We start from the raw sequence: 24,363 nt of genomic DNA, 5'->3' as shown, positions 1-24,363 counted from the left end.
GAGTGTCACTCGTTTTCAAATCTATGCAATCGGATTGGCTAATGGAGATTCCCTGTATGATCTCTGTGACGCAATTATATTACATTTCATCAGTCTTTTTTGGTAGTTTTATTTCATATTATTACATGAACTGACAACTGTACATATAGTCCATGGGACATACCAAAAAGTGGCTAATCTCGGGGTGGCAAAGGTTTGATGGCATTAAATTGTTCCCCACAAGCCCCTGATAAAATTGATATATAACCTCTAGAGGTTCTTCAAGAGATCGAATATTCCATAATGAGGCAACAGATCACTGTAACTGTAGGCCTACATAGAAAATATCACACCAGTGTGTCAAAACAGTTATGGTACTGTAAACATGTAGAGTATATGAATCTTACAACATATGAAAAAGTAACTACTGTATAGTTATTTATTCTCAGAAAACAGATAAGCCGGAGAAGAAGAGACTAATGTGTCGGTTATAGCGGGTTAACCCTGATCTACACTGAAGAAGAAAAAAACGCAACATGCGACAATTTCAACAATTTTACGAGATACAGTTCATATAGGGAAATAAATCAATTGAAATAAATTCATTAGGCCCTAATCTATGGATTTCACTTGACTGGGCAGGGGTGCAGCCATGGGTGGGTCTGGGAGGGCATAGGCCCGCCCACCAACTGGGGAGCCAGGCCAAGCCAATCAGAATGAGTTTTTCCCCACAAAAGTGCTTTATTACAGACAGAAATACTCCTCAGTCTCAGATGATCCCGCAGGTGAAGAAGCCGGATGTGGAGATCCTGGGCTGGCTTGGTTACACGTGGTCTGTGGTTGTGAAGCAGGTTTGACATACTGCCAAATTCTCTAAAACTATGTTGGAGGCAGCTTATGGTAAAGATGTGAACATTCAATTATCTGGCAACAGCTCTGGTGGACATTCCTGCAGTCAGCATGCCAATTGAACGCTCCCTCAAAACTTGAGACATCTGTGGCATTGTGTTGTGTGACAAAACTGCAGATTTTAGTGGCCTTTTATTGTCCCCAGCACAAGGTGCACCTGTGTAATGATCATGCTGTTTAATCAGCTTTTTGACATGCCACACCTGTCAGATGGATGGAGTATCTTGGCGAAGGAGAAATACTCACCAACTGGGATGTAAACAAATTTGTGCACAACATTTTAGAGAAATAAGCTTTTTGTGCGTATGGAACATTTTGGGGATATTTTATTTCAGCTCATGAAACATGGTACCAACACTTTACATGTTGCTTTATATTTTTGTTCAATATAATTTAATCCTGGCTTAATATACTGTATGATGACTATACAACTAAAAAACGTTCTCAATGGGTCTAATTGTTGTGTGTGAAATTTGGTGATAGTTATCATCTAGGTACTATGTTATGATAGAGCACTTCCCAATACTGCCCATAGACTAATTTAACAATAAATACAAAAATTATCTAAATGCTGATTTAATGAACTTTGATATCAGATAGGGGGTTAAAAGGCATCTCACCAAATATTTCATTTTAACACTTAAATTAAATCAGACTGAAATCCATATTTTGTGGTCATTTTATTAATATATTTACAGTTAAAATATACACTGAGTGTACAAAACATTAGGAACACCTTCTCTTTCCATGACAGACTGACCAGGTGAATGCTATGATCCCTTATTGAGGTCACCTGTTAAATCCACTTCAATCACTGTAGATTAAGGGGAGGAGACAGGTTAAAGAAGGATTTTTAAGCTTTGAGACATGGATTGTGTATTTGTGCCATTCAGAGGGTGAATGAGCAAGACAAAATATTTAAGTGCCTTTGAACAGGGTAAGGCAGTAGGTGCCAGGCGCACTGGTTTGAGTGTGTCAAGATCTGCAACGCTGCTGTGTTTTTCACGCTCAACAGTTTCCTGTGTGTATCAAGAATGGTCCATGACCCAAAGGACATCCAGCCAACTTGACACAACTGTGGGAAGCATTGGAGTCAACATGGGCTAGCATCCCTGTGGAAAGCTTGACACCTTGTAGAGTCCATACCCCGACAAATTGAGGCTGTTCTGAACCCAAATAGGGGTGCGACTCAATATTAGGAAGGTGTTCCTAATGTTTTGAACACAGTGTATACTATGTTAGTACTTGATTGAAGGAATAAAAAAAAGTGTATAGACTTCTGCTGAGCATACTGGTTTTCCAGTGTTTTCTTCGAGGTAACATGGATGACTTGTTGATTTTAGCTACTTTTTCTTTTCAGCTCTTCTGTTCTCTCCTCCACCTTCCTTCTCCATCGTCTTGATTTTACAGTCAGCTAAGAGACCTTAAGGCAATTGCAAACCATTCCGTTTGTATAAAGGTGTTGTCAAATGCAAAACCATACAGATGAGGTATACAACCGTCAAATAAAATAAAAATGTATTTGCCACATGCGCCGAATACGACAGGTGTAGACATTACCGTGAAATGCTTACTTACGGCCCTTAACCAACAATGCATTTATTTTTTAATAAAAAAGTAAAATAAAGTGTTGAGAAAAAAAGAGCAGAAGTAAAACAAAATAACAGTAGGGAGGCTATATACAGGGGAGTACCGGTGCAGAGTCAATGTGCGGGGGCACCGGCTAGTTGAGGTAGTTGAGATAATATGTACATGTGGGTAGAGTTAAAGTGGCTATGCATAAATAATTAAGAGTAGCAGCAGTGTAAAAATATGGGGTGGGGGTGGGGCAGTGCAAATAGTCCGGGTAGCCATGATTTGCTGTTCAGGAATCTTATGGCTTGGGGGTAGAAGCTGTTGAGAAGCCTTTTGGACCTAGACTTGGCGCTCTGTTACCGCTTGCCGTGCGGTAGCAGAGAGAACAGTCTATGACTAGGGTGGCTTGAGTCTGACAATTTTGAGGGCCTTCCTCTGACACCGACTGGTATAGAGGTCCTGGATGGCAGGAAGCTTGGCCCCAGTGATGTACTGGGCCGTACGCACTACCCTCTGTAGTGCCTTGCGGTCGGAGGCAGAGCAGTTGCCATACCAGGCGGTGATGCAACCAGTTAGGATGCTCTCGATGGTGCAGCTGTATAATTTTTTGAGGGTCTGAGGACCCATGCCAAATCTTTTCAGTCTCCTGAGGGGGAATAGGCTTTGTCGTGCCCTCTTCACGACTGTCTTGGTGTGTTTGGACCATGATAGTTCGTTGGTGATGTGGACACCAAGGAACTTGTAGCTCTCAACCTGTTCCACTACAGCCCTGTCGACGAGAATGGGGGCGTGCTCAGTCCTCTTTTTTTTCCCTGTAGTCCACAATCATCTCCTTTGTCTTGGTCACGTTGAGGGAGAGGTTGTTATCCTGGCACCACACGGCCAGGTCTCTGACCTCCTCCCTATAGGCTGTCTCATCGTTGTTGGTGATCAGGCCTACCACTGTTGTGTCGTCGGCAAACTTAATGATGGTGTTGGAGTTGTGCCTGGCCATGCATTCATGGGTGAACAGGAGGGGACTGAGCACGCACCCCTGAGGGGCACCCGTGTTGAGGATCAGCGTGGCAGATGTGTTGTTACCTACCCTTACCACCTGGGGGCGGCCCGTCAGGAAGTCCAGGATCCAGTTGCAGAGGGAGGTGTTTAGTCCCAGGATCCTTAGCTTAGTGATGAGCTTTGAGGGCACTATGGTGTTGAACGCTGAGCTGTAGTCAATGAATAGCATTCTCACGTAGGTGTTCCTGTCGTCTTCATTTATAGTACAAATATCAAAGGATTCATTTACAAACAAATGTTCTAGGCCTACGTGGTACGCCATACAATCCACCCCATTAGATTGATGGTAAACAGGTTAATTCCAAAACCACTTGACCAAATTAAAGTAGGTGTTAATAAGAACAGGAAAATGCTAAAACAATGATAAACGTCATTGAAACTGTTCCCAAAGGCAGCAGGCTGTAAACCATTATTAGTACTTAAATTATATGCATCTAAAGCATGCAACGGAAGAACAAGTTACACACTGACTCATGGTACAGAGTATACAGTAAATTACAACTGTTCTCCTAATAGCAATTCTAACCTTAATACAGGCGGTCAGCTTTGTAGGAATAATGTCCCGGAAAGTACAATACTTATAAAAGGGTATCTTAATACAATTTTTAGGTCAGGTGGCAGCATATTTGCCCCTACTGGAAGTCAAAGGCAAATCAGTGCAGACTCTTCCCTGTGACAGCCCTTCCGAAAGACAGGGGAAGGGTAGGCAGTGGTGGACGAGTGGTGAGAGCCCGAACAAAACCCAGGAAGAAGACGACCAAGAAACCAAAGTTGACACCGCGGAGGAGGAGAGACAGGGGTCTGCAGGACCATGGGGACACGGACATGGGGCGGTTGGGGATAGCGTTTGGGGGCTCCTCACAGATGCGGACACACTTGCTGTCTCCGGGCAAGGCAGGGTTAGGCTTGGGGCTGCAGAGGGGTAACGGTGGGCCTCTCCTTTACACAAGGGTGGGCCTCTGCTTCCGTTTCGTCTTTCATGTGCTTGGGGAGCTCCATCTCCAGGACCATGGGCTCCTCTTTCTTCACCTCTGGGAGGTCACTAGAGATGTCTACAGGGAGTTTCTCGCACTTGCGCTTCTGAATAAGATTTTTTATTCACCTCTAAAAACACAACATATGATTGAGTTAATACCTCTTACCTATTGTCTAAATGTTTAAAATATGTAAGTAATCACTGCACCTATGTGTTCCAGTAAATGTCACTATATAGGCAAATTTACCATCGGGCTCATATTTAAACTTAAACTCTTCCACTTGCAGCTTGATGTTGTCACTCTGGCTCTGTTTGAGGGCCCTCACTGCACTGAAAAGCTTTCTCTCCAGCTCCAGTTCTCTTTGACTCTCAGAGAGTGACTTCATTCTTTGCATGGACAACTCATCCCCCAGTCGCTCTGCATCCTTCCTACACACACACACACATAATCACAACAATCAAATGCTGACGCAGGTATGACAGCTCCAATTTTTATGCCGAACTTTAAATGTGGACCGTTTATGGGCAAACTGAAGGTCTTCTCCCACTCAGCATGTAAATCCTAACTGTACACTAAAACCAGAGATAACTCACACAGTTTGAAAGTTGCATTTTCAGGTCAGTGTAGTAAGTCCCATCCCCGCTGTCCGTTTCCACTGGGGCTGCAGAGGGCTGTGCCTTCAATGTCATCTGCATAGACACAGTAACCAACAATTGACATAACTACACAATCACTTCATACTGTGAATCTGTTGCCCTATCACATGTTGTAGTGTTCTGGATTTGAATTGAATTGACCACAAATCACATTCATTCACTACAATGACTGGGCACCACGTATTGACAAGAAAGACGAATTGACTCAAAGGCAACAACTCCTGTGTCCTTAGCAGAGATGATTTCAGTGTGCAGAATTCCACAACAAAGTAACTTTGCATACATTCTTCCTTGTCTAGATTCAGCATATCCCCCAAATACTGCAAATGGTGTACAGAGATGTACAGGTAACCCAAACCCCATCACTGGCTGCCCAACCTTGTTATTGCACTCATTGAGCTCCATAGCATGGGTCCTCTCCAGCAGGGATTCCTGTTTCTCCCACTGCAGCCTCTGCTGGCTCTTGACCAAGTCGTAGTCGGAGCGCAGGCTGTCCTGCACACGGCTTGTCAGCTCCACTTCCCGCTGCAGAGAGCATTTCTCTTGCTCCTGGGCCTGAGAACCGACACACAGGAGACTATAGTCATACCTCTAACATCAACCCACTCCATCTGTGTTCTCATTCAAACCCTGTTCAACATTCCTGTAATATCAGTAGTAACAATATTCCTGTCATGCAATATAAGGATGATTACACCATTAATATTGGTCGTTTTTATGGAAAGCAGTTGTCTTATTTTGTAATGAGTTATACTGCTGCTGTCATAGCCTATTCATCAACTTTCAAGAAGACAGCTGCCTTTAACGATGTCAATCATTGCCCAGTGTGAATGATCACCTCCACAGTGTTGGTCATCTCTATCCGCTGTTCATCCAACTTGTTCTGCAGATTCAGCAGCTGAAGGCCATATTGGGTTGCTTTCTGCAGTGCACCGTCTGCTTCTTTCAACCTGTGTTGTAGTCGCTGGATCGCATCATCTCCTGAAGTAGACATATTTCACAATTGAAGAGAAGCAATAAGAGAGAAATTTTACAGGAGCACTTATTAAGGAAGGTGTGGGACACACATTAAGTACAGCAATGGCGTCAGGTGGGATAGTTGTTCAATTATGTAAAGCATGTGGGCTATTCTGTGATTATAATATCTGATTAAATGAACAGAACAAACAAGGATGCCAAATAGATTAGTCTAATGGTGGACTAAAGACAAACCCGGAGCTAAACCGTGTTGCGAGAAAAATGGATAAAGAATGTAGCTAGTAGTAACTGCTCTACAACTGGGACTCAGTAACTGGGTCCTATTTAGTAGGCACGAAACTGGATAAAACGATGGTATACATATGCTTTCTAGTGAACAATGCAGCATACAACTGATAAACAACACTAACATTAGATAAAATATGTGTATCTGACAAGCTAGGCCTCATAGCTAGCTAGTAACTAGATATCAAGCTTTTTTTTCCTCCTGATATTCGAGTTCACTAGCTCCATTAGCTAAACTCGTAATCTCGTCCACCAGCCGGCTCTCTCTGGCAATTGAGCCTGTGGACTAGATTAGCTAGCTAGCTTGCAAAATTGCAAGCTTACTGTTGATTGCGCAGTTACCCTCAGAGTGATCATATATTAAGAGGATAACTGGCAAGCTGTTTAGCTTGCAACCTTGCTTGTTAGCATACCTTGCCACCATGCCGTCAAAAAGGGCACAGTACCACCACACCTCACATATTTTTTTGTTTTCCACCGTCTACGGAACACGATTTGAATTCTGCTCCAGCCACAAGCCAAATATCGCGACAGATAATGAAACGTCTGTTGATCTGCCTTTCTACAAGGATCAATACTTTATGTCAATAATGCACAACGTGTGTTTGAAAATGTTCTGAACATGTAATACAGTCAAACATGTTTATTGCTATGATTATATTCTCCCATAATCTGATTTTATTTTCCCAGGTGTGTCAATGTGTCATTTTCTTGACAATGCATTGCTGGCGATATATCTTTTATTTTATATTTTTACTTCAAATATGAACCCTATTACAATACTTACATTGTCTTTTTAACATATTGTATTTTATTCTAGGCATTAGGTTACAGTCATTGAGCAAACAGACATGGTAAACAATGTAGGCTAGGTCTATTGATTTGGTGCTTTAGATGGTTTGATCACCAGACACTTTCACATGCATCTCTGGGTGTGACATAACCTTTGTGAAACATGTCCAGTGATATATCCCTTGTTGTGGTGGAAATTAAATGTAATATGCAGTCTCTCACCTCACACTGAAACCACGTCCAACCTTCCAAACTCTTGCAGATCACTAAAGCTCAGACTATAGTGACTACAGAACTAAACACCAAAACATTTAAAATAAAAAAATGAAATACAAGTAGCACACAAACCTCACATATAAGAACAGAACCTATGTTAACCCTGTGCCACTTGGTCAACTGGTTTTAGCTAAATGTAATTACTCAAACATATTTTAATAATCTAATCATGAATGCTTACTATTATACTTATTTAGTAGGTTTAGCAGATCGGATATACTTTATCTCATTTGTACTACCTCTTACTTAAGTGTTGCAGAGTTGCCAAATGTGTTCCACTAGAGGGAAGTATTACTACTCTGATATTATGCTTGCTTTTTATATTCTAACCATAATTGGAAAGAAATAGTTATTTCTTACCATCTAGTCTGGGTCTAACTAATGTAGGCCTAAAATAATTGTTTGACAAGGAGTTGTCGCTGAATATCAATATTAACATCACATAGTTCCAGATTGTACACTGTGAATTATATATAGCGCATTGAACAGTCTCTAACCCACCAGTTCATAAAAGCAGGAACAATTAGAGAGACAGAGTACTTCAATCAAACTGAGGAAGACGATGCACATGATGAAGGCTGCTCATCAGTGAAAATAATAGTTTGAACGCTAGTGGCACCACAAGCCTCGATTGCCCCGGCAAGGACATTTTCGCATCTCCAGAGAATAGGGGCCTCCCCATTCAAACACAAATGAGCAGCAGCATAGGGTGATACCATGCCATTGTCTGAGGAGCTGACCACAGACGCTACCTCTGTTGTTGTGCAAATACATCCAATCAGTCTAACTATTTACATCAGGAACATCATCATTTCAATTTTAGATTGTGTAAAGGTTATATGCTGTTCAATTATGGCTTTTGTTTTATGCACTAGCTCCATAGTGCACCTTGAAAATAAAACAGTTTGTAACCTTTTCCTATTTTTATGCATTTTCCCCAATTGCAGTTTAAGATTATGTAAAAGTTAAAGGCTATTGTTTTTCACTAACTTCATAGGACATCTCTCTCTCAAATTGTAAGTCTGAAGTAGACATCAAGGCACTCTAAACAGTTTTTCTTTCAACATATAATAGCTGGTTGGAAGCTGGCTTGGGGTATCATTTACACTGCAATTTATATAGGCAATTTGAAGCGATACAAGGAGGGGAATTTGCGTAAATGATGTGAATGGGGGGTAGAAATTCGCTAAATCACAACAAACTCAAGTTCTACAGACATAAATAAGAAACTAATTATAAAATTAAAATAAACTTTATTTCCTAAATTAATTTCCAACCCAAACAAGAACAAAAGATCATCCGTTTATTCACGACGATCAACGGGTGACTACGTGCTGCGCCAATGCACTAATCTACCCTACATATGAATTACGTTGAAAGGAGTACTTTGGAAGTTCTACAGATCAAATAATCGGCGCAGCGTTTTGCTACAACCTAACCCTCCTGAACAAGCCCAATGTCAGGGGCGTAACGGTGGTGTTGCTGTAGTCTGTCGTCACTATAACTTTGTTATAAATACGGCCTGGGCGCCATTTCCCTACCTCCAAGCTTTGCTGATACAGGTTTTCCGTCGAGCTAACTACGCAGTAGTTTCTGTCAAGAAATGGACGCCGCAAATCAACTTTGCAAACTTTTTGTTGGTGGATTGAACGTAGATACCGACGATGACGGGCTCCGCAAGCATTTTGAGCAGTACGGTCAACTGACCGACTGCGTTGTGGTTGTGAATAAGCAGCTACAGAGGTCCCGCTGTTTCGGCTTTGTTACCTACTCGAGCGGGGAGGAGGCTGATGCAGCAATGGCGGCTAGGCCACATGTCGTTGATGGCACCAACGTGGAGTTGAAACGAGCGGTCGCTCGCGAAGATGCCGGTAAACCCGAGGCACTCGCCAAGGTCAAGAAAATATTCATTGGTGGACTGAAAGACGACATCGAAGATGAACATCTGAATGATTATTTTTCCCAGTTCGGCGAGATCGAGAAGGCCGAAGTTATCGCGGAGAAGGAAACCGGAAAGAAAAGGGGATTCGGCTTTGTTCACTTCACTGATAACGACTCCGCCGACAAGGCAGTGGTTGTAAAGTTCCACACCATCAATGGGCACAAGGTGGAAGTGAAGAAAGCCCTCACCAAGCAGGAGATGCAAGCTGGTGGTGGTGGCAGGGGAGGAAGAGGGGGGAGAGGCATGAGAGGAGGACAAAATGGCTTCGGTGGCGGCAGAGGTGGTTACGACAGCTATGGGGGCGGTTTCGGTGGGGGCTACGGGGGCAATAGCGGCGGATATGGCGGTGGCTACGGAAGTGGAGGCTATGGCGGTGGTTATGGAGGCGCAAGCTACGGAGGTGGCTACGGCGACCAGATGGGAGGTTATGGTGGCGGCAATGGCTACAGTGACTTTGGCAGTGGGTACAGCCAGCAGACCTCCGGGTATGGGCCCATGAAAGGCGGCAACAACTATGCCGGTAGGAGCCCTGCTCCATACGCCCCCAGAGGCGGTGCCGGTGGCTACAACAGAGGGGCTTATGGCGGTTACTAGACCCGTGGCTACGACAGACTATTTGCAAAGAAATCTCTTACACCCTCAACCGTCGGATCGGACGACATCAAACAGAACTAAAAAAAAATCAGTCATCGGGCATCTGTCATAAAGCATCTGGCAAAATGCCGACACTGTGAAACCTAATCATTAAGAAGACCTCAAAACCAAACAGGTAGGAAGATGACTTCCGACCCAGAACCTGATTAGCACGACCAGCTGTTGCTGTAGGAAAAGTTCGATTTCTCATTTATGTTCCAAGTTGAGGGCGTGTAGCTGTCGTTAGTTGGCCTGCTTTTTTTTTTTATTTTATTATAGTTTTGCGTACATTCGTTTAAGTTTAGTCAAGGATTGTTTTGTTTGATACTATACTTTATCTTATCTACATTATAAGCAATTAGTTCCGAATTTCCCTGGGATCTAATCTTTTTTTCAATGTATTGGGAATGGGAAGCATGTGCTATGGAGTTGTATTTATTCGCTATGACTCTGTAAATTTGTATTCTATCCACTACTAGCCTATAGGTTTTAGGTGACGCATAGGTGGTGGGGCGGATCCAGTTTAAACGTTTCATTCTTCTTGACAATGTTTTTGTAAATCAACGAAGTACGTCACAGTAATTTCCCAACACATAGCGTCCAGTTATCAGCTTAATGTTCCTTTCATTTACTTCAGCAATATCTCATGTATATTGTATAATCTGTCTGAAGATCAAACTACAATTGTTAAGCATTGGTATGGATATGTATGTTCATTTTAAATAAAAAGTTAAACAAACTTAGCTAGTTATTTTACTCATTTTACCAGGATGCCTTAAATGGATAGTTCGGGGATTTTTACATAGCTTGATCTACTTCCTCAGGGTCAAATAATGTATACCACTTGTAATCGTCAGCGTCCAGTATGAAGGAAGTTGGTAGTATCGAGCGCCAATACTTAACTATTGCGCCAACGCTAGTTAGCAACTTCCATCAAACTGCACGCAGGTGCATAAAAATGGTATCTACGAGTTCATCTGACTGGGGAAGTAAAGGGCCGCGTTGCCAAAATCCCGAACTATCCGTGTAAGTCTACTTCTGATTGGTTATATTATGTGACTTATTTTAATATATTTAATACTAGCTTCATGGCATTTCTTTCATTGCTCTTCCCAGCTAAGGGGTGAAGAATCGATTGCAGTTAAGTTTGCCCATGGCCAATGCATGGAGGCTTTGTTGGTTGGCAATAACATATTGTTCCATAAAGTTAACAGACTTTTAACTTGTGGACCTGAGGGCTCTCATATTTATCTTTGATTCCTACATTTAGGTGTTCATACTGTTATCCAAGTACGTCAACATAGCAGTAGCAGTTTGACTTTATACAGGGACCCTGTTCTATACCTGGGGTCGATTGTCATAGGACTCTGAAATATCTCTTTAGGATCACATCAGCAAACTAGGTATGTAAATCAAACTGTCTTCACTATGTGTTGGTCAAGTATTAAAGATATGGATTTGAAATGGTACTCAACCGTACTGATTAGGATTCATTTATTGATCGTCTTTGCATTTATCAATAGTTGCTCTTTAGCCTTATGCATCTTAGTTTTAAGAGGGGATTTTACTGCACTTACTTGGTCCTAAATAATCTAAAATAATGGGCTGAGGAGACTAAGTGCACTTCCTACATTAATGCAAATATATGGAATGGCACATGGTGTTACCTCCTGACTTGGCTTGACGTATTTATCGGCACTGTCTCATTCTTTACCCTTTTCCTCTCTCCTCCAGGTAGCCATGGTGACCTGACTGCCAGGACACCAATCTGGCAAAGCCGTGGTTTCCTTCAAGACCTTGGGGGGGACTGCAGCAAAGGCTGTCCCACTGCCACGGGTGATTTGGAACCCCTGGACATTCTGCCTAATGTGCACATAAAAATCTATTGTATTTACCAGGTTGCAATGATGGCCAGTGGGCTTATTCTAGTCAAGCTAGGTGGTTGATGTAATTGACTTGTTCTGTTCTTATCCGTTGTAGGAAAGTTGGGCATGAATGTTAGATCATCGCATACTATGGAAAGATGGACACCAATGATTACCTTGGCATGCTTATTTGTTTCAATTTAAATAAAACTATTTTTTTAAAGATTGACTTTGTTTTATTGGAACAGCTACAATGGGTTTGAAGGAACATTGTTGCATGGTAGTTTTGCCCTAGAATTGCACTTACACTTCCAATGTTTTTAAATAAAATGTATGCTATGTTTGGACATGCATCCCAATTCTATTTGGTATTTTGAGCAATCTCAGCTTTTTTTTAGTTTAATAGTCGCATGTACGGTGTTGCAGGTGTAATTGCAGGGTACAGTGAATCTTAAACTCTGAGCTCCAATGCAGGTCAAATTGAAATGGTGATAGTCCTGTGTAACTCAGTTGGTAGCGCATGGTGTTAGCAATGCCAGGGTTTGTTTCCCACGGGGGACCAGTATGTGGGGGGAAAAATTATGCACTCTAAGTCGCTCTGGAGAAGAGCGTCTGCTGAATGACAAATGTAAATAAATTATCAGAATTGGGTTGCCTGTCTTAACAGTCATTGATGCACATTTACTCCTAAACTAGTTCAAATTAAAGTTTTTCAAATCTCAACCACAATGTTGAAATGGGTCCATGTTGCATGGCATCTGCAGTTGTATGCCTCAAGCCTGACAATGAGAAATATGGACACCATACAGTGCCCTTTTTGTGACTGACTTCTCGAGCTGGCTCCATTACAGGTGGTTTATGTAATATGGGTTCTTGGCATTGGACCATTTTGAGGTGTATTCGACAGGGTAGAATTTTCAGAAAATGACATCGGGAATACCTTTTCTGATTTCTACATATGATTAAAACTATTATCCTACATGTCCTATTCTCTCTTGCCCTCATCACATCCCAGGGCATGTTACGCATGTGGACGTTGGTGATAGACGTCAAACCTGTCATGAATAGACGGCTAACTTTTTCTTATTCTACCTGTCAGACATTTTTAGGCAAAATTGATTTCTATATGCAAATTCAACAACATTGTGACCTGCTGAGCAGTGCCAGGATTATCTGTATGTCATGTAATGGTCTATCCCCTTAATCTTTCTTTACACTCACACTAATCCTGTGTGGCTCAGTTGGTAGAGCATGGCGTTTCCAACGCCAGGGTTGTGGGTTTAGTTCCTACAGGGGACCAGTATGAAAAATGTATGCAATCGATCTGGATAAGAGTGTCTGCTGAATTAATTTATTAAAGATGGCTATTTTTTCACACTTGAAAGTGCAATGCCAGTATTTTAATGGTTAGGGGAAATAAAGGTGTAACAGATGTAGTTCGGAAAGAAAGGTCGTCCACAATCTGAGGAGCATCAACCAAAAATCATTGGCATCAATCGTGCTTTAAATGCACACAGCAGTGTCATGATGTGCTAGAACTGACATGAGTGGACACGAATGACTAGAGTACTGATGTGAAAAAGACCTGGATTAGTGAAAGAAAATTCTAAGTAGATAATGGATATTCAGATCATTGCATATAAAGAGGAGATTGTATGAAACGAGAAGGATAAATGTACGAATTATGAGAATGGCTATTTGAATAAAATGAGGTGGGATTTGAGTGGAACAACCAATCAGAACTGTTGACGTATTTTCCAAACCTACGTCAGACGTCATTGCGTCGCCGGTAGCTTCTTTTAAAGCGGTGCGATTTTGTCAGGTTAAATTTTATTTGCTGTAAAACAACTCTGCTAGTAATCATGACGAACCAACTTTGTAAGCTGTTTGTCGGTGGATTGAACGTCGAGACTACAGACGATGGCCTTCGTCAACATTTCGAGCAGTATGGCCAGTTAACCGACTGCGTAGTGGTCCAGAACCAGCAGCTACAAAGATCCCGCTGTTTCGGCTTTGTAACCTACTCAAGTGCGGAGGAGGCCGACGCAGCCATGGCCGCCAGGCCACATGTCGTCGATGGGACCAACGTGGAATTAAAAAGGGCCGTTGCTCGTGAAGATGCCGGTAGACCAGAGGCACTCGCCAAAGTAAAGAAAATATTTATCGGTGGGCTGAAAGACGACATCGAAGACGAACATCTGAATGACTATTTCTCTCAGTTCGGCGCAATTGAGAAGGCCGAAGTCATCAGCGACAAAGAGACTTTCAAAAAAAGGGGGTTCGGCTTTGTCTACTTCGAAGATAATGACTCTGCCGACAAAGCGGTGGTGCTGAAGTTCCACACCATCAATGGGCACAAAGTGGAGGTGAAGAAGGCCCTCACCAAACAAGAGATGCAGTCAGCCGGTGGTCGTGGTGGCCGGGGAGGTAGAGGAATGAGGGGGTCTCAAAATGGCTACGACGGCGGAAGAGGTGGCGGCTACGGCAGCTATGGCGGTGGCTATGGAGGAAACGATAGCGGCTACGGTGGAGGATACGGCAACGGAGGTGGTTACGGTAACCAAGGGGGATACGGAGGAGGTTATGGTGATCAAATGGGGGGCAGTTATGGTGGGAACGGTTACAATGACTTTGGCGGAGATTATGGTCAGCAGTCTTCTGGTTATGGTGCAATGAAGGGGGGTAATTATTCAGGCAGGAGCGCTGCACCGTACTCCCGTGGAGGCGCCGGTGGCTATGGCAGGGGTGGATATGGTGGTTATTAGACACCGTTGACCTCTTAACCCCAAAATTTGAAATGTTCAGAATTTCTGATTCAATGAACTGAATTTACACACACGGGCCAGAGTGCCGTATTTCTTTGTTGCTCCAATTTAAAAGGACTCGCGCCCCTTACCCACCCTGATTTAACCCCTATCCTACTCCCTCCATCTGGACTACACCATTGTCCCTAGGCGGCGTTACTAAAGACATGGACTTTTACCAGTTCAACTTTCTGACTTGTCAATGTAGTTTCGTGATTCTTTTAAACATTTTTTTGTATTAAATTGTAGTTAACGTCCCTGCTTCAAGACTTTCCTATGATACTGTATGTCAGGGGTGTCAAACTCATTCCATGGAGGGCCTAGTGTCTGCAGGTTTTTCCCTCCATTCAATTACGCCCTAGGCTTCAAAGTGTGGTGAGTTCTTCACTAATTAGTGACCATAATTCATCAAGTACAAGGGAGGAGTGAAAACACCAGACACTTGGCCCTCTGTGGAATGAGTTTGACACCTGTGCTGTATGTCCTTAGTACGAGCAAGGTTAATAACAAGTCAAATTGCTTTGCAACATGAAACTCAGGGGTATTAATGGAGTTGAAAGCAGTCTTAGTGAATGCTTGAGTGGTTTAAGATCATATAATATTTTAAAGTATTTTGAGGAATTTAAAGAACTATTATGGTTGTTTTTAATGGTTACCTCCTAAAACTTTCCTCTGTCCAATATGTGCTGTTTAATACCTTGTAAATCAATGCATTTTTGTGGAATGTTACTAAAATCCTGAATTAGTTGACTCGAGCATCACTCCTTTGCCTGTATTAAAGTTTTTTTAATGTCAGTTTAACCATGTGGTATTTTGTTTTATAATGGAAGAGAGCCAGGTCAAGGGTTCAGATTATTCAGGATCACTGTTCTATCATGAGGCAGTTGCACACCCTACAGACTGAAACACTATCACTGGTTACTTTCCTGTTCAGGAATAGACTAAACTGGCACCCTGTGGAAAAACTGGCCTACAGGCATACTTTTTTTAAAGACCCTCCAGAATTTCCTGTTCTGTCTACAACCAGTCTTCCTTGAGGGAGGAGTGACCAACAACGTGATTGGAGGTATGCAAGGCAAGACTGTTACACTACCAACGGGCGTCTTTTCTAAAACTAGGTCTCTGAATCAATGAGGGATTTTTGGTTTATAATGAACATTTGTACAGGGACTAGGGTTTTGCAGGTAACATATCCCATGGCAATTGACAAATTTGTCTGACACTCAATTTGTTTGGATAGCAGTGAGGATTGTGATTTTTCTCAAGTACATCTGATATACTTAAGCAATAAAGCACGATGGGGTGTGGTATATGGCCAATATACCAAGGCTAAGGGCTGTTCTTAAGCGTGACGCAACGCGGACCACAGCCCGTAGCCATGGTATATTGGCCATATACCACAAACCCCCAGGTGCCTTATTGCTATTATAAACTGGTTACCAACTTCATTAGAGCAGTACAAATACATGTTTCCATACCCGTGGTATACCACTGCTGTCAGCCAATCAGCTCGGGCCTCGAACCACCCAGTTTATAAAACCTATCAACACCCGGTTTTCTTGCTGCATACATTGCCAAACGTAAACGAGTCCGTATATCATTCTAGGTTGTCCTGTTCAAATTGAAAGAAAGTGGCTGACTTAATTTAGATTATTACAATGTGCCCGATCATTAGGTCCTTATGATTATGGAAAGCTGCAAAATACATGTTAGCGTTTACCTTTTTGCTGGCATGTATAGGCCCAATTAAACTACAATTTACAATAGCTCGCCTCTAGGAGGCTCGTAGACATGTAATCATTACGTCGACGCCAACCATTTGTCTACATCCGCCATTTTAGACACCGAGAGAAGGACCGTCAAAAGTCCATGTGTTAACATAGCCAGATAAATTGCATCAAAGCGAGATGGAAAATCAACTCTGCAAGCTCTTTATTGGTGGACTAAATGTTCACACCACTGACGATGGTCTTCGTAAACACTTTGAACAGTATGGCCAGCTGACCGATTGCGTAGTTGTTCAGAACCAGCAACTACAGCGGTCTCGCTGTTTTGGTTTTGTAACCTATGCTACTGCTGACGAAGCAGAAGCTGCAATGTCCGCGCGGCCTCATGCCCTGGATGGAAACAACGTTGAACTGAAAAGAGCAGTGGCACGTGAAGATGCGGGAAAACCAGAGGCTCTGGCCAAGGTTAAGAAAATATTTATCGGGGGTCTGAAAGAAGACATCGAGGATGAACATCTGAACGACTACTTCTCTCAGTTCGGTACTATCGAGAAGGCCGAGGTTATTAGCGATAATCAAACTGGTAAGAAGAGGGGGTTTGGTTTTGTTTATTTCGAAGATTATGATTCTGCCGACAAAGCGGTGGTTCTGAAGTTCCACAATATTAATGGCCATAAAGTAGAGGTGAAAAAAGCCCTCACCAAGCAAGAAATGCAGGCTGCTGGAACCCGTGGCGGGAGGGGAGGAAGGTTTCAAAATGGATACGGTGGTGGGAGAGGTGGTGGCTATGGCGGAGGTTATGGGGGCAGTGACGGCGGATACGGCGTGGGGTACAGTGGTGGCTACGGGGGAAGCTATGGCGACCAAATGGGTGGCTACGGTGGGAACGCCTACAGCGACTTTGGAGGTGGCTATAGCGAGCAGTCATCTAGTTATGGCCCCATGAAAGGTAATTACTCGGGCAGAAGCAGCGCTCCTTACACCCGAGGTGGTGGTGGTTACGGCAGGGGGGGGTACGATGGCGCATATTAGAGCCCATCAAATCTTACTCAAAGCAGCCCCGTTCCCTTAACAAAAATGATTACATCTTCATAACATAGTTCCCACCAAGCATTCTATAATGGCACGAGAGTGACTGAACACTGAGCCCAAGTGGTTCAGACAGGAAAGTTACTACAGTATTCACTATTCAAGGCTGACCCAAATAGGCAACGTTAGGGCCATCTAGCAACTAACTACAGATTCTCTTGGAGGCAGATGTCTACACCTCCATAGCAACTACAGATATCTGAAGCAGATGTCTCCACCTTCATAGCAACTACATTTCTCTAGGAGACAGCTGTCTTCACCTCCATAGCAACTACAGATCTCTCTCTAGAAGGCAGATGTCTTCACCCCCATAGCAACTACTGAGCTCTAGGAGGCAGATGTCTTCACTCCAAAGGTCTCAAATAACTTAGCTCTAAATGGCCATTATACATCCACCACAACTAATAGGACTACTCCTTTGGATTATTTTATTTTGAGCAGTGGACCACTGTTTGTATTTTGCCAAGATGCTGTTGAAATTAAGTTAATAATACCTCTCTGCTTGTTATCGCAGATCTGTTATTTTTGCTTTAATGTGTTGTAACTAAGTTACATTTTGTTTTAAATATTTGTATTTAAGTTGGAGTGTTATTAATATGGGACGCCATGTTTGACTTAGCCATGTAGTCAATTGCAGTGAACTTGATGGCATCCTTTTCTGCATCTAATTAGTTTAAAGGTAACTTAAGTTATTTTGCCCATACATTTCTTACTTGCCCCAGCACTATACCAAAGTATATGACAAATCTGCCCAATGCCATTTGGTCTCAAAGGGGAATCTCCACACAGTATTTAGACTATAAGGACTAGGTCACGTTTTTTAATATTCTAGGTTCACTGCTGTTACCCAAATATAGGCTATTTGTTGTAGTGTTTGACTTGTGATTCCCATTTAGTATGAATATTAAATACTTGTAACATTACTATGATCACTGTTATAGTTGTTACCATGAACATATTCTCAATTCTCAACTACTTCAAATTCTGTAAACAGATGTTACTTAAGCTTTCCAGTTTTTTAATTTTACAGTAGAACCACAAATGACTTCAGTAAGGATTTATCTTTACGCTTCTGTCTTGTGTATTTTTGGTGAACAGAGTTAAACGTATTATTGTTTTTCAGTAAACTGTGTGTAATATATCCATCTAATAAACCCTTCTATATAGAAATTAATTAGACCTTAAGTACTTTGAATTAAATCAGGTAAAACTTAGGGTATGAAACAACAGTAAGTAACCTGCTGTGGTATGGAAAACGTTATCAGGGTTTGTGCTTTAAGCGCCTTGAAATTAATTCCTAGATTTCTATGAATGTATTCTTAATACTAATTGGATTTGCTAGCCACTCATGTTTTGATATTCAAGTAGCTCTTAGGCAAAACATTTATATTCAATCAATCAGATTTGGTAGAGTAATGAATAGACTATTTTTCTATGTCTTTGACCATATATGTATTATGTCCAGAATGTCTTTATTCTTCCAATGCTAGAGCTCTGTTCCAACACTCTACGGGCCCGATTCCGACTTAGGAAATGACACCTATGCACTTCTCAGTAGCTGGTATTCAGACTTACCGTATGAAGGTGTGAAACAGGCTTTGCAGGCGTGGTTCCCTTGCGCGCACTGAATACATTTAATTCAAGCACATTATTTACATTTTAGTCATTTAGCAGACGCTCTTATCCAGAGCGACTTACAGTTAGTGAGTGCATACATTCTTTTTTTATTTTTCATACTTGCCCCCCGTGGGAATCGAACCCACAACCCTGGCGTTGCAAGCGCCATGCTCTACCAACTGAGCTACATCCCTGCCGGCCATTCCCTCCCCTACCCTGGACGACGCTGGGCCAATTGTGCGCCGCCCCATGGGTCGCGGCCGGCTATGACAGAGCCTGGATTCGAACCAGGATCTCTAGTGGCACAGCTAGCACTGCGATGCAGTGCCTTAGACCACTGCGCCACTCGGGAGACTGTAATAATAGAGAGAATTGTGTACAATAGTAGGTTATACCCTTATCTATTGCCTGCACTAACCATGGAACTGTGTGATGACACAGCCATGTGTTCCGCCGTGTGTCGGGAATTAAACTGTTATGACTTGGTCTGCGCTCTGCTCCATAACGATTTAATTAGCCTACATGTCATATATATGTATACACACAAAAGTATGTAGACACCCCTTCAAATTAGTGGATTCGGCGGCTATTTCAGCCACACCCGTTGCTGGCAGGGGTATAAAATCGAGCGCAAAGCCATGCAATCTCCATAGACAAACATTGGCAGTAGAATGGTCTTACTGAAGAGCTCAGTGACTTTCAACGTGGCATCGTCATAGGATAACACCTTTCCAACAAGTCAGTTTGTCAAATGTATGCCCTGCTAGAGCTGCCCCGGTCAACTGTAAGTGCTATTATTGTGAAGTGGAAACGTCTAGGAGCAACAACGGCTCAGCCGCGAAGTGGTAGGCCACACAAGCTCACAGAATAGGACTGCAGAGTGCTGAAGTGCGTAGCGCGTAAAAATAGTCTGTCCTCGGTTGCAACACTCACTACTGAGTTCCAAACTGCTTCTGGAAGCAACGTCAGCACAATAACTTTGTCGGGAGCTTCATGAAATGGGTTTCCATGGCCGAGCAGCCGCACACATGCGCAATGCCAAGCGTCGGCTGGAGTGGTGTAAAGCTCACCGCCATTGGACTCTGAAGCAGTGGAAATGTGTTCTCTGGAGTGATGAATCACGCTTCACCATCTAGCAGTCCGACGGACACATCTGGGTTTGGCTGATGGCAGGAGAACGTTACCTGCCTGAATGCATAGTGCCAACTGTAAAGTTTGGTGGAGGAGGAATAATGGTCTGTGGCTGTTATTCATGGTTCGGGCTAGGCCCATTAGTTCTAGTGAAGTTAAATCTTAACGCTACAGCATACAATGACATTCTAGATGATTCTGTGCTTCCAACTTTGTGGCAACTGTTTGGGGAAGGCCCTTTCCAGTTTCAGCATGACAATGCCACCGTGCACAAAGCAAGGTCCATACAGAAATGGTTTGTCGAGATCGGTGTGGAAGAACTTGACTGGCTTGCACAGAGCCCTGACCTCAACCCCATCAAACACCTTTGGGATGAATCGGAACACCGACTGCAGGCCTAATCGCCCAACATCAGTGCCTGACCTCAATAAGGCTCTTGTGGCTGAATGGAAGCAAGTCCCCGCAGCAATGTTCCAACATCTAGTGGAAAGCCTTCCCAGAAGAGTGAAGGCTGTTATAGCAGCAAAGGGGGGACCAACTCCATATTAATGTCCATGATTTTGGAATGAGATGTTCAATGAACAGATGTACACATACTTTTGGTCATGTAGTGTATATAATCAACTGTTACTAATGATCCTCAGCAACAACCACATGGCCGTGACAGCATTTACAGAGGAGGCAAATGAAGGTAAACGAAACAATGTAATTAAATGGAATGATAATGTAGGCTATACCAACTGAAGGGAACTAACAGTAAATTGGCAGTTGAATATGTGTTATTAGGCCTACTGACGGTCAATACTGTAAGTGGCTAATATTTAACATGATAGAAATAGGAAACTGAGAAAGTAGGGGTAGACTATAATTAAGACATTTGAGTGCCCATCCCTGCAAGTTAAAAGGCCGTACAATTTAAATTATGCATAATGGCACAGCATTTCGTGAACTTCACTGTAGGAAAGTTGATATGCTTCAGTTTGCTGCCATATGACTGGTTTTACAGTTTTCTCCAGCGATTATAAGGTAAAATAAATCTAAAATGAGTGTAATTTATATTTAAAATTCCCTTATCCAAACGGATTACTCATTTACCTAGCTATTATTAAGTTGTAATTGACAGTCAATGTTATTTCTAAGTAGATGCTTTTTCCAATTGAAACCGGTAGGTTTGCTAGACCTTATTCATGGTTTCCTCACGCGTAAAGGTGGTGGAATTATTAGAGAATTAAGTCAAGGTCAGAATACGCATAGAGAGAAAAGTGCATAAAAAGGGAATTATGTTCCATTTACACGTGCTTAACTGGGGTCGGAATCGGGCCCTTGGTGAACAAGTAGGCTGGATACCTTAGCTGTGTCTTCTACGTCATGGGAATCTCAAGGTACTCCGAGCTCTAGAATTCCAGCTGAAAGTCCATAGGATATGCTTCCATAGGATATCAGGTTTGTTACAATACATGCATCATTGAAATAGTCCTGGGCCTATTCCACTTCACTGGGAAACAGATTTTTTTCCTGTCTGGATGACAATTTCAAAATGTTCTCTCTTACTTTCCACAGAGTTGTCAAAATGGATAGATTATGACACATTCTTCCTCCAATGTCCTGCTGGTTGATGAGGATCGCCAGGGATTTATTGGACCAAGATGAGGACAAGTTCCTATAAGGAGGAAAACTCTATGGCATCGGGACGACTAAGGTGAGTTTACTAATTTGCTTATTACAGAGCCATTTTGTAATGTACTTCGATATGGCCTACACATTTTCATTGATTCACAGTGCTTCATTTAAGTCAAGGAACTTCCTTATGTTTTTTGTCTTTAGCCTAAGGAGGGCAGCATTTCTTTGCTCATAAAGGGTGAATGACTATTTTGGTTAAATTTGGTTAAATTGCCAATGGATAGTTAGCTGGATACTACATGGGTTTGAGAAATAGTTTTAATGGTTATCTATTCCAATGTATTTTGATAGATGTGACCCCAGACTGTGCTGATCCAGCTCCTGTGGTCCTGTCATCACAGGATGAAGAAATATGTCTGTAAAATGGGCCCCGTGTAGCTCAGTTGGTAGAGCATGGCGCTTGCAACGCCAGGGTTGTGGGTTCGTTTCCCACGGGGGGCCAGTATGAAAATATATGCACTCACTAACTAAGTCCCTCTGGATAAGAGCGTCTGCTAAATGACTAAAATGTAAATGTGAGATGCAGGAGTTTTTTTAAGGACCTAATATCCATCTGTTGGGAAGGTTGAAACTTTCACTGAATCATTCAGATGTGTATCCTTGTTTTGTATTCCATTGCACTGCTTGTACTGTACTGTGATGGTATTGTAAGTCGCTCTGGATAAGAGCGTCTGCTAAATGACTTAAATGTAAATGTAAATGTATTAGTCGATTCAATAAATATCTATATTTTTGAAACCTATACTTTCTTAATTCTTCTCAAATGTAAAGTGGTGCTTATGACAGTGTACTAAGCTACTTTTGATGTCATTTTAGATGCATGCTGTTTCATCTTGTAAGCCACCTTGAACCATGGCTTGTAAACAAAGTGAAACACATTTTCACATTTCAAGTTTACTGACCCTCACTCAGTTGACCCTAGACTATAGCTTCTACACTATTTTGCTAGCTAAAGCTTTGAGTGAGATAGTTAGGCTATTCACAATAATTCACTCAAATAACCTCATATTGTTTAGCTAATACAATTATTCAGACCCATTGACTTTTTCCACATTTTGTTACGTTACAGCCTTATTCTAAAATTGATTAAATACAAAAAATCCTCAAATCTACACACAATATACCCCATAATGATAAAGTAAAACAGGTTTTGAGAAATCTTTGCACATTTATAAAAAATTAAAAGCAGAAATACCTTATTTACATAAGTATTCAGACCCTTTGCTATGAGACTCGAAATTGAGCTCAGGTGCATCCTGTTTCCATTGATCATCATTGAGATGTTTCTACAACTTGATTGGAGTCCACCTGTGGTAAATTATATTAATTGGACATGAGTTGGAAAGGCACACACCTGTCTATATAATGTCCCACAGTAGACAGTGCATGTCAGAGCAAAAACTCTTCCTAAAGCTGGCCGCCCGGCCAAGCTGAGCAGTCGGGGGAGAAGGGCCTTTGTCAGGGAGGTGACCAAGAAACCGATGGTCACTCTGACAGAGCTCCAGAGTTCCTCTGTGGAGATAGGAGAACCTTCCAGAAGGACAACCATCTCTGCAGCACTCCACCAATCAGGCCTTTTATGGTAGAGTGTCCAGACGGAAGCCACTCCTCAGTAAAAGGCACGGCAGCCAGCTTGGAGTTTGCCAAAAGGCACGACAGCCTGCTTGGAGTTTGCCAAAATACTCTCAGACCATGAGAAACAAGATTATCTTGTCTAATTAAACCAATATTGAACTCTTTGGCCTGAATGCCAAGTGTTACGTCTGGAGGAAACCTGGCACCATCCCTACGGTGAAGCATGGTGGTGGCAGCATTATGCTGAAGGATGTTTTTCAGCGGCAGGGACTGGGAGACCAGTCAGGATCGAGGGAAAGATGAACGAAGCAAAGTACAGAGAGATCCTTGATGAAAACCTACTCAGGACCTCAGACTGGGGCGAAGGTTCACCTTCCAACAGGACAACGGCCCTAAGCACACAGCCAAGACAACGCAGGAGAGGCTTCGGGACAAGTCTCTGAATGTCCTTGAGTGGCCCAGCCAGAGCCCGGACATGAACCTGAGCTAACATCTCTGGAGAGACCTGAAAATAGCTGTGAAGCGACGCTCCCCATCCAACCTGACAGAGCTTGAGAGGATGTGCAGAGAAGAATGGGAGAAACTCCCCAAATACAGGTGTGCCAAGCTTGTAGGGTCATACCCAAGAAGACTCAAGGCTGTAATCGCTGCCAAAGGTGCTTCAACAAAGTACTGAATAAAGGGTCTGAATACTTATGTAAATGTTATATTTCCGTTTTTTTGTACAAAAATGGTATTGTGTGTAGATTGATGATGGGGTATTTTGTGTAGATTGATGATGGAAAAAAACCATGTAATCTATTTTAGAATAAGGCTG

The 24,363-nt window shown here is 42.5% G+C and overlaps 4 protein-coding genes across 7 annotated transcripts; 3 read left to right on the top strand and 1 right to left on the bottom strand.

Annotated features, from left to right (window-relative positions):
* Positions 1-3,682: 3,682 nt before the first annotated feature.
* Positions 3,683-7,005, bottom strand: LOC123481470 (protein Spindly-like). Of its 2 annotated transcripts, XR_006657138.1 has the most exons (5): positions 5,991-7,005; positions 5,531-5,707; positions 5,090-5,185; positions 4,743-4,924; positions 3,683-4,623 (listed from the first exon to the last, which is right to left on the bottom strand). XR_006657138.1 is itself a non-coding variant. In XM_045205752.1 (4 exons), exons 1-4 carry the CDS (start codon positions 6,144-6,146, stop codon positions 4,898-4,900), a joined length of 456 nt encoding a protein of 151 aa, XP_045061687.1. In that variant the 5' UTR covers positions 6,147-7,005; the 3' UTR covers positions 3,683-4,897. The 2 variants fall into 2 exon arrangements, 1 of the variants encoding a protein (XP_045061687.1); XM_045205752.1 differs by having other exon boundaries at positions 3,683-4,924.
* Positions 7,006-9,008: 2,003 nt separating this feature from the next.
* On the top strand, positions 9,009-12,149 carry LOC123481341 (heterogeneous nuclear ribonucleoprotein A0-like). 3 transcript variants are annotated; one of them, XM_045226085.1, is made up of 3 exons: positions 9,009-11,461; positions 11,793-11,894; positions 12,039-12,149. In XM_045226085.1, the coding sequence occupies exon 1, from the start codon at positions 9,087-9,089 to the stop codon at positions 10,017-10,019; it is 933 nt and encodes a 310-aa protein (XP_045082020.1). In that variant the 5' UTR covers positions 9,009-9,086; the 3' UTR covers positions 10,020-11,461; positions 11,793-11,894; positions 12,039-12,149. The 3 variants fall into 3 exon arrangements, with proteins under 3 accessions (XP_045082020.1, XP_045082026.1, XP_045082017.1); XM_045226091.1 differs by having other exon boundaries at positions 9,009-10,194; positions 11,793-12,149; XM_045226082.1 differs by having other exon boundaries at positions 11,793-12,149.
* A 1,547-nt stretch (positions 12,150-13,696) lies between these two features.
* LOC123481467 (heterogeneous nuclear ribonucleoprotein A0-like) lies at positions 13,697-15,522 on the top strand. The gene has a single exon (XM_045205747.1). The coding sequence runs from the start codon at positions 13,786-13,788 to the stop codon at positions 14,686-14,688; it is 903 nt and encodes a 300-aa protein (XP_045061682.1). The 5' UTR covers positions 13,697-13,785; the 3' UTR covers positions 14,689-15,522.
* Positions 15,523-16,273: 751 nt separating this feature from the next.
* On the top strand, positions 16,274-18,717 carry LOC123492841 (heterogeneous nuclear ribonucleoprotein A0-like). Its single transcript, XM_045226080.1, has one exon. It carries the CDS (start codon positions 16,635-16,637, stop codon positions 17,484-17,486), a length of 852 nt encoding a protein of 283 aa, XP_045082015.1. The 5' UTR covers positions 16,274-16,634; the 3' UTR covers positions 17,487-18,717.
* Positions 18,718-24,363: the final 5,646 nt, after the last annotated feature.

This window comes from Coregonus clupeaformis, chromosome 2 (genome assembly GCF_020615455.1).
Source record: "Coregonus clupeaformis isolate EN_2021a chromosome 2, ASM2061545v1, whole genome shotgun sequence".
Lineage (NCBI taxonomy): Eukaryota > Metazoa > Chordata > Actinopteri > Salmoniformes > Salmonidae > Coregonus > Coregonus clupeaformis.
The sequence above is the reverse complement of the archived record's forward strand: the minus strand, read 5'-3'. Positions and strand labels throughout refer to the sequence as shown.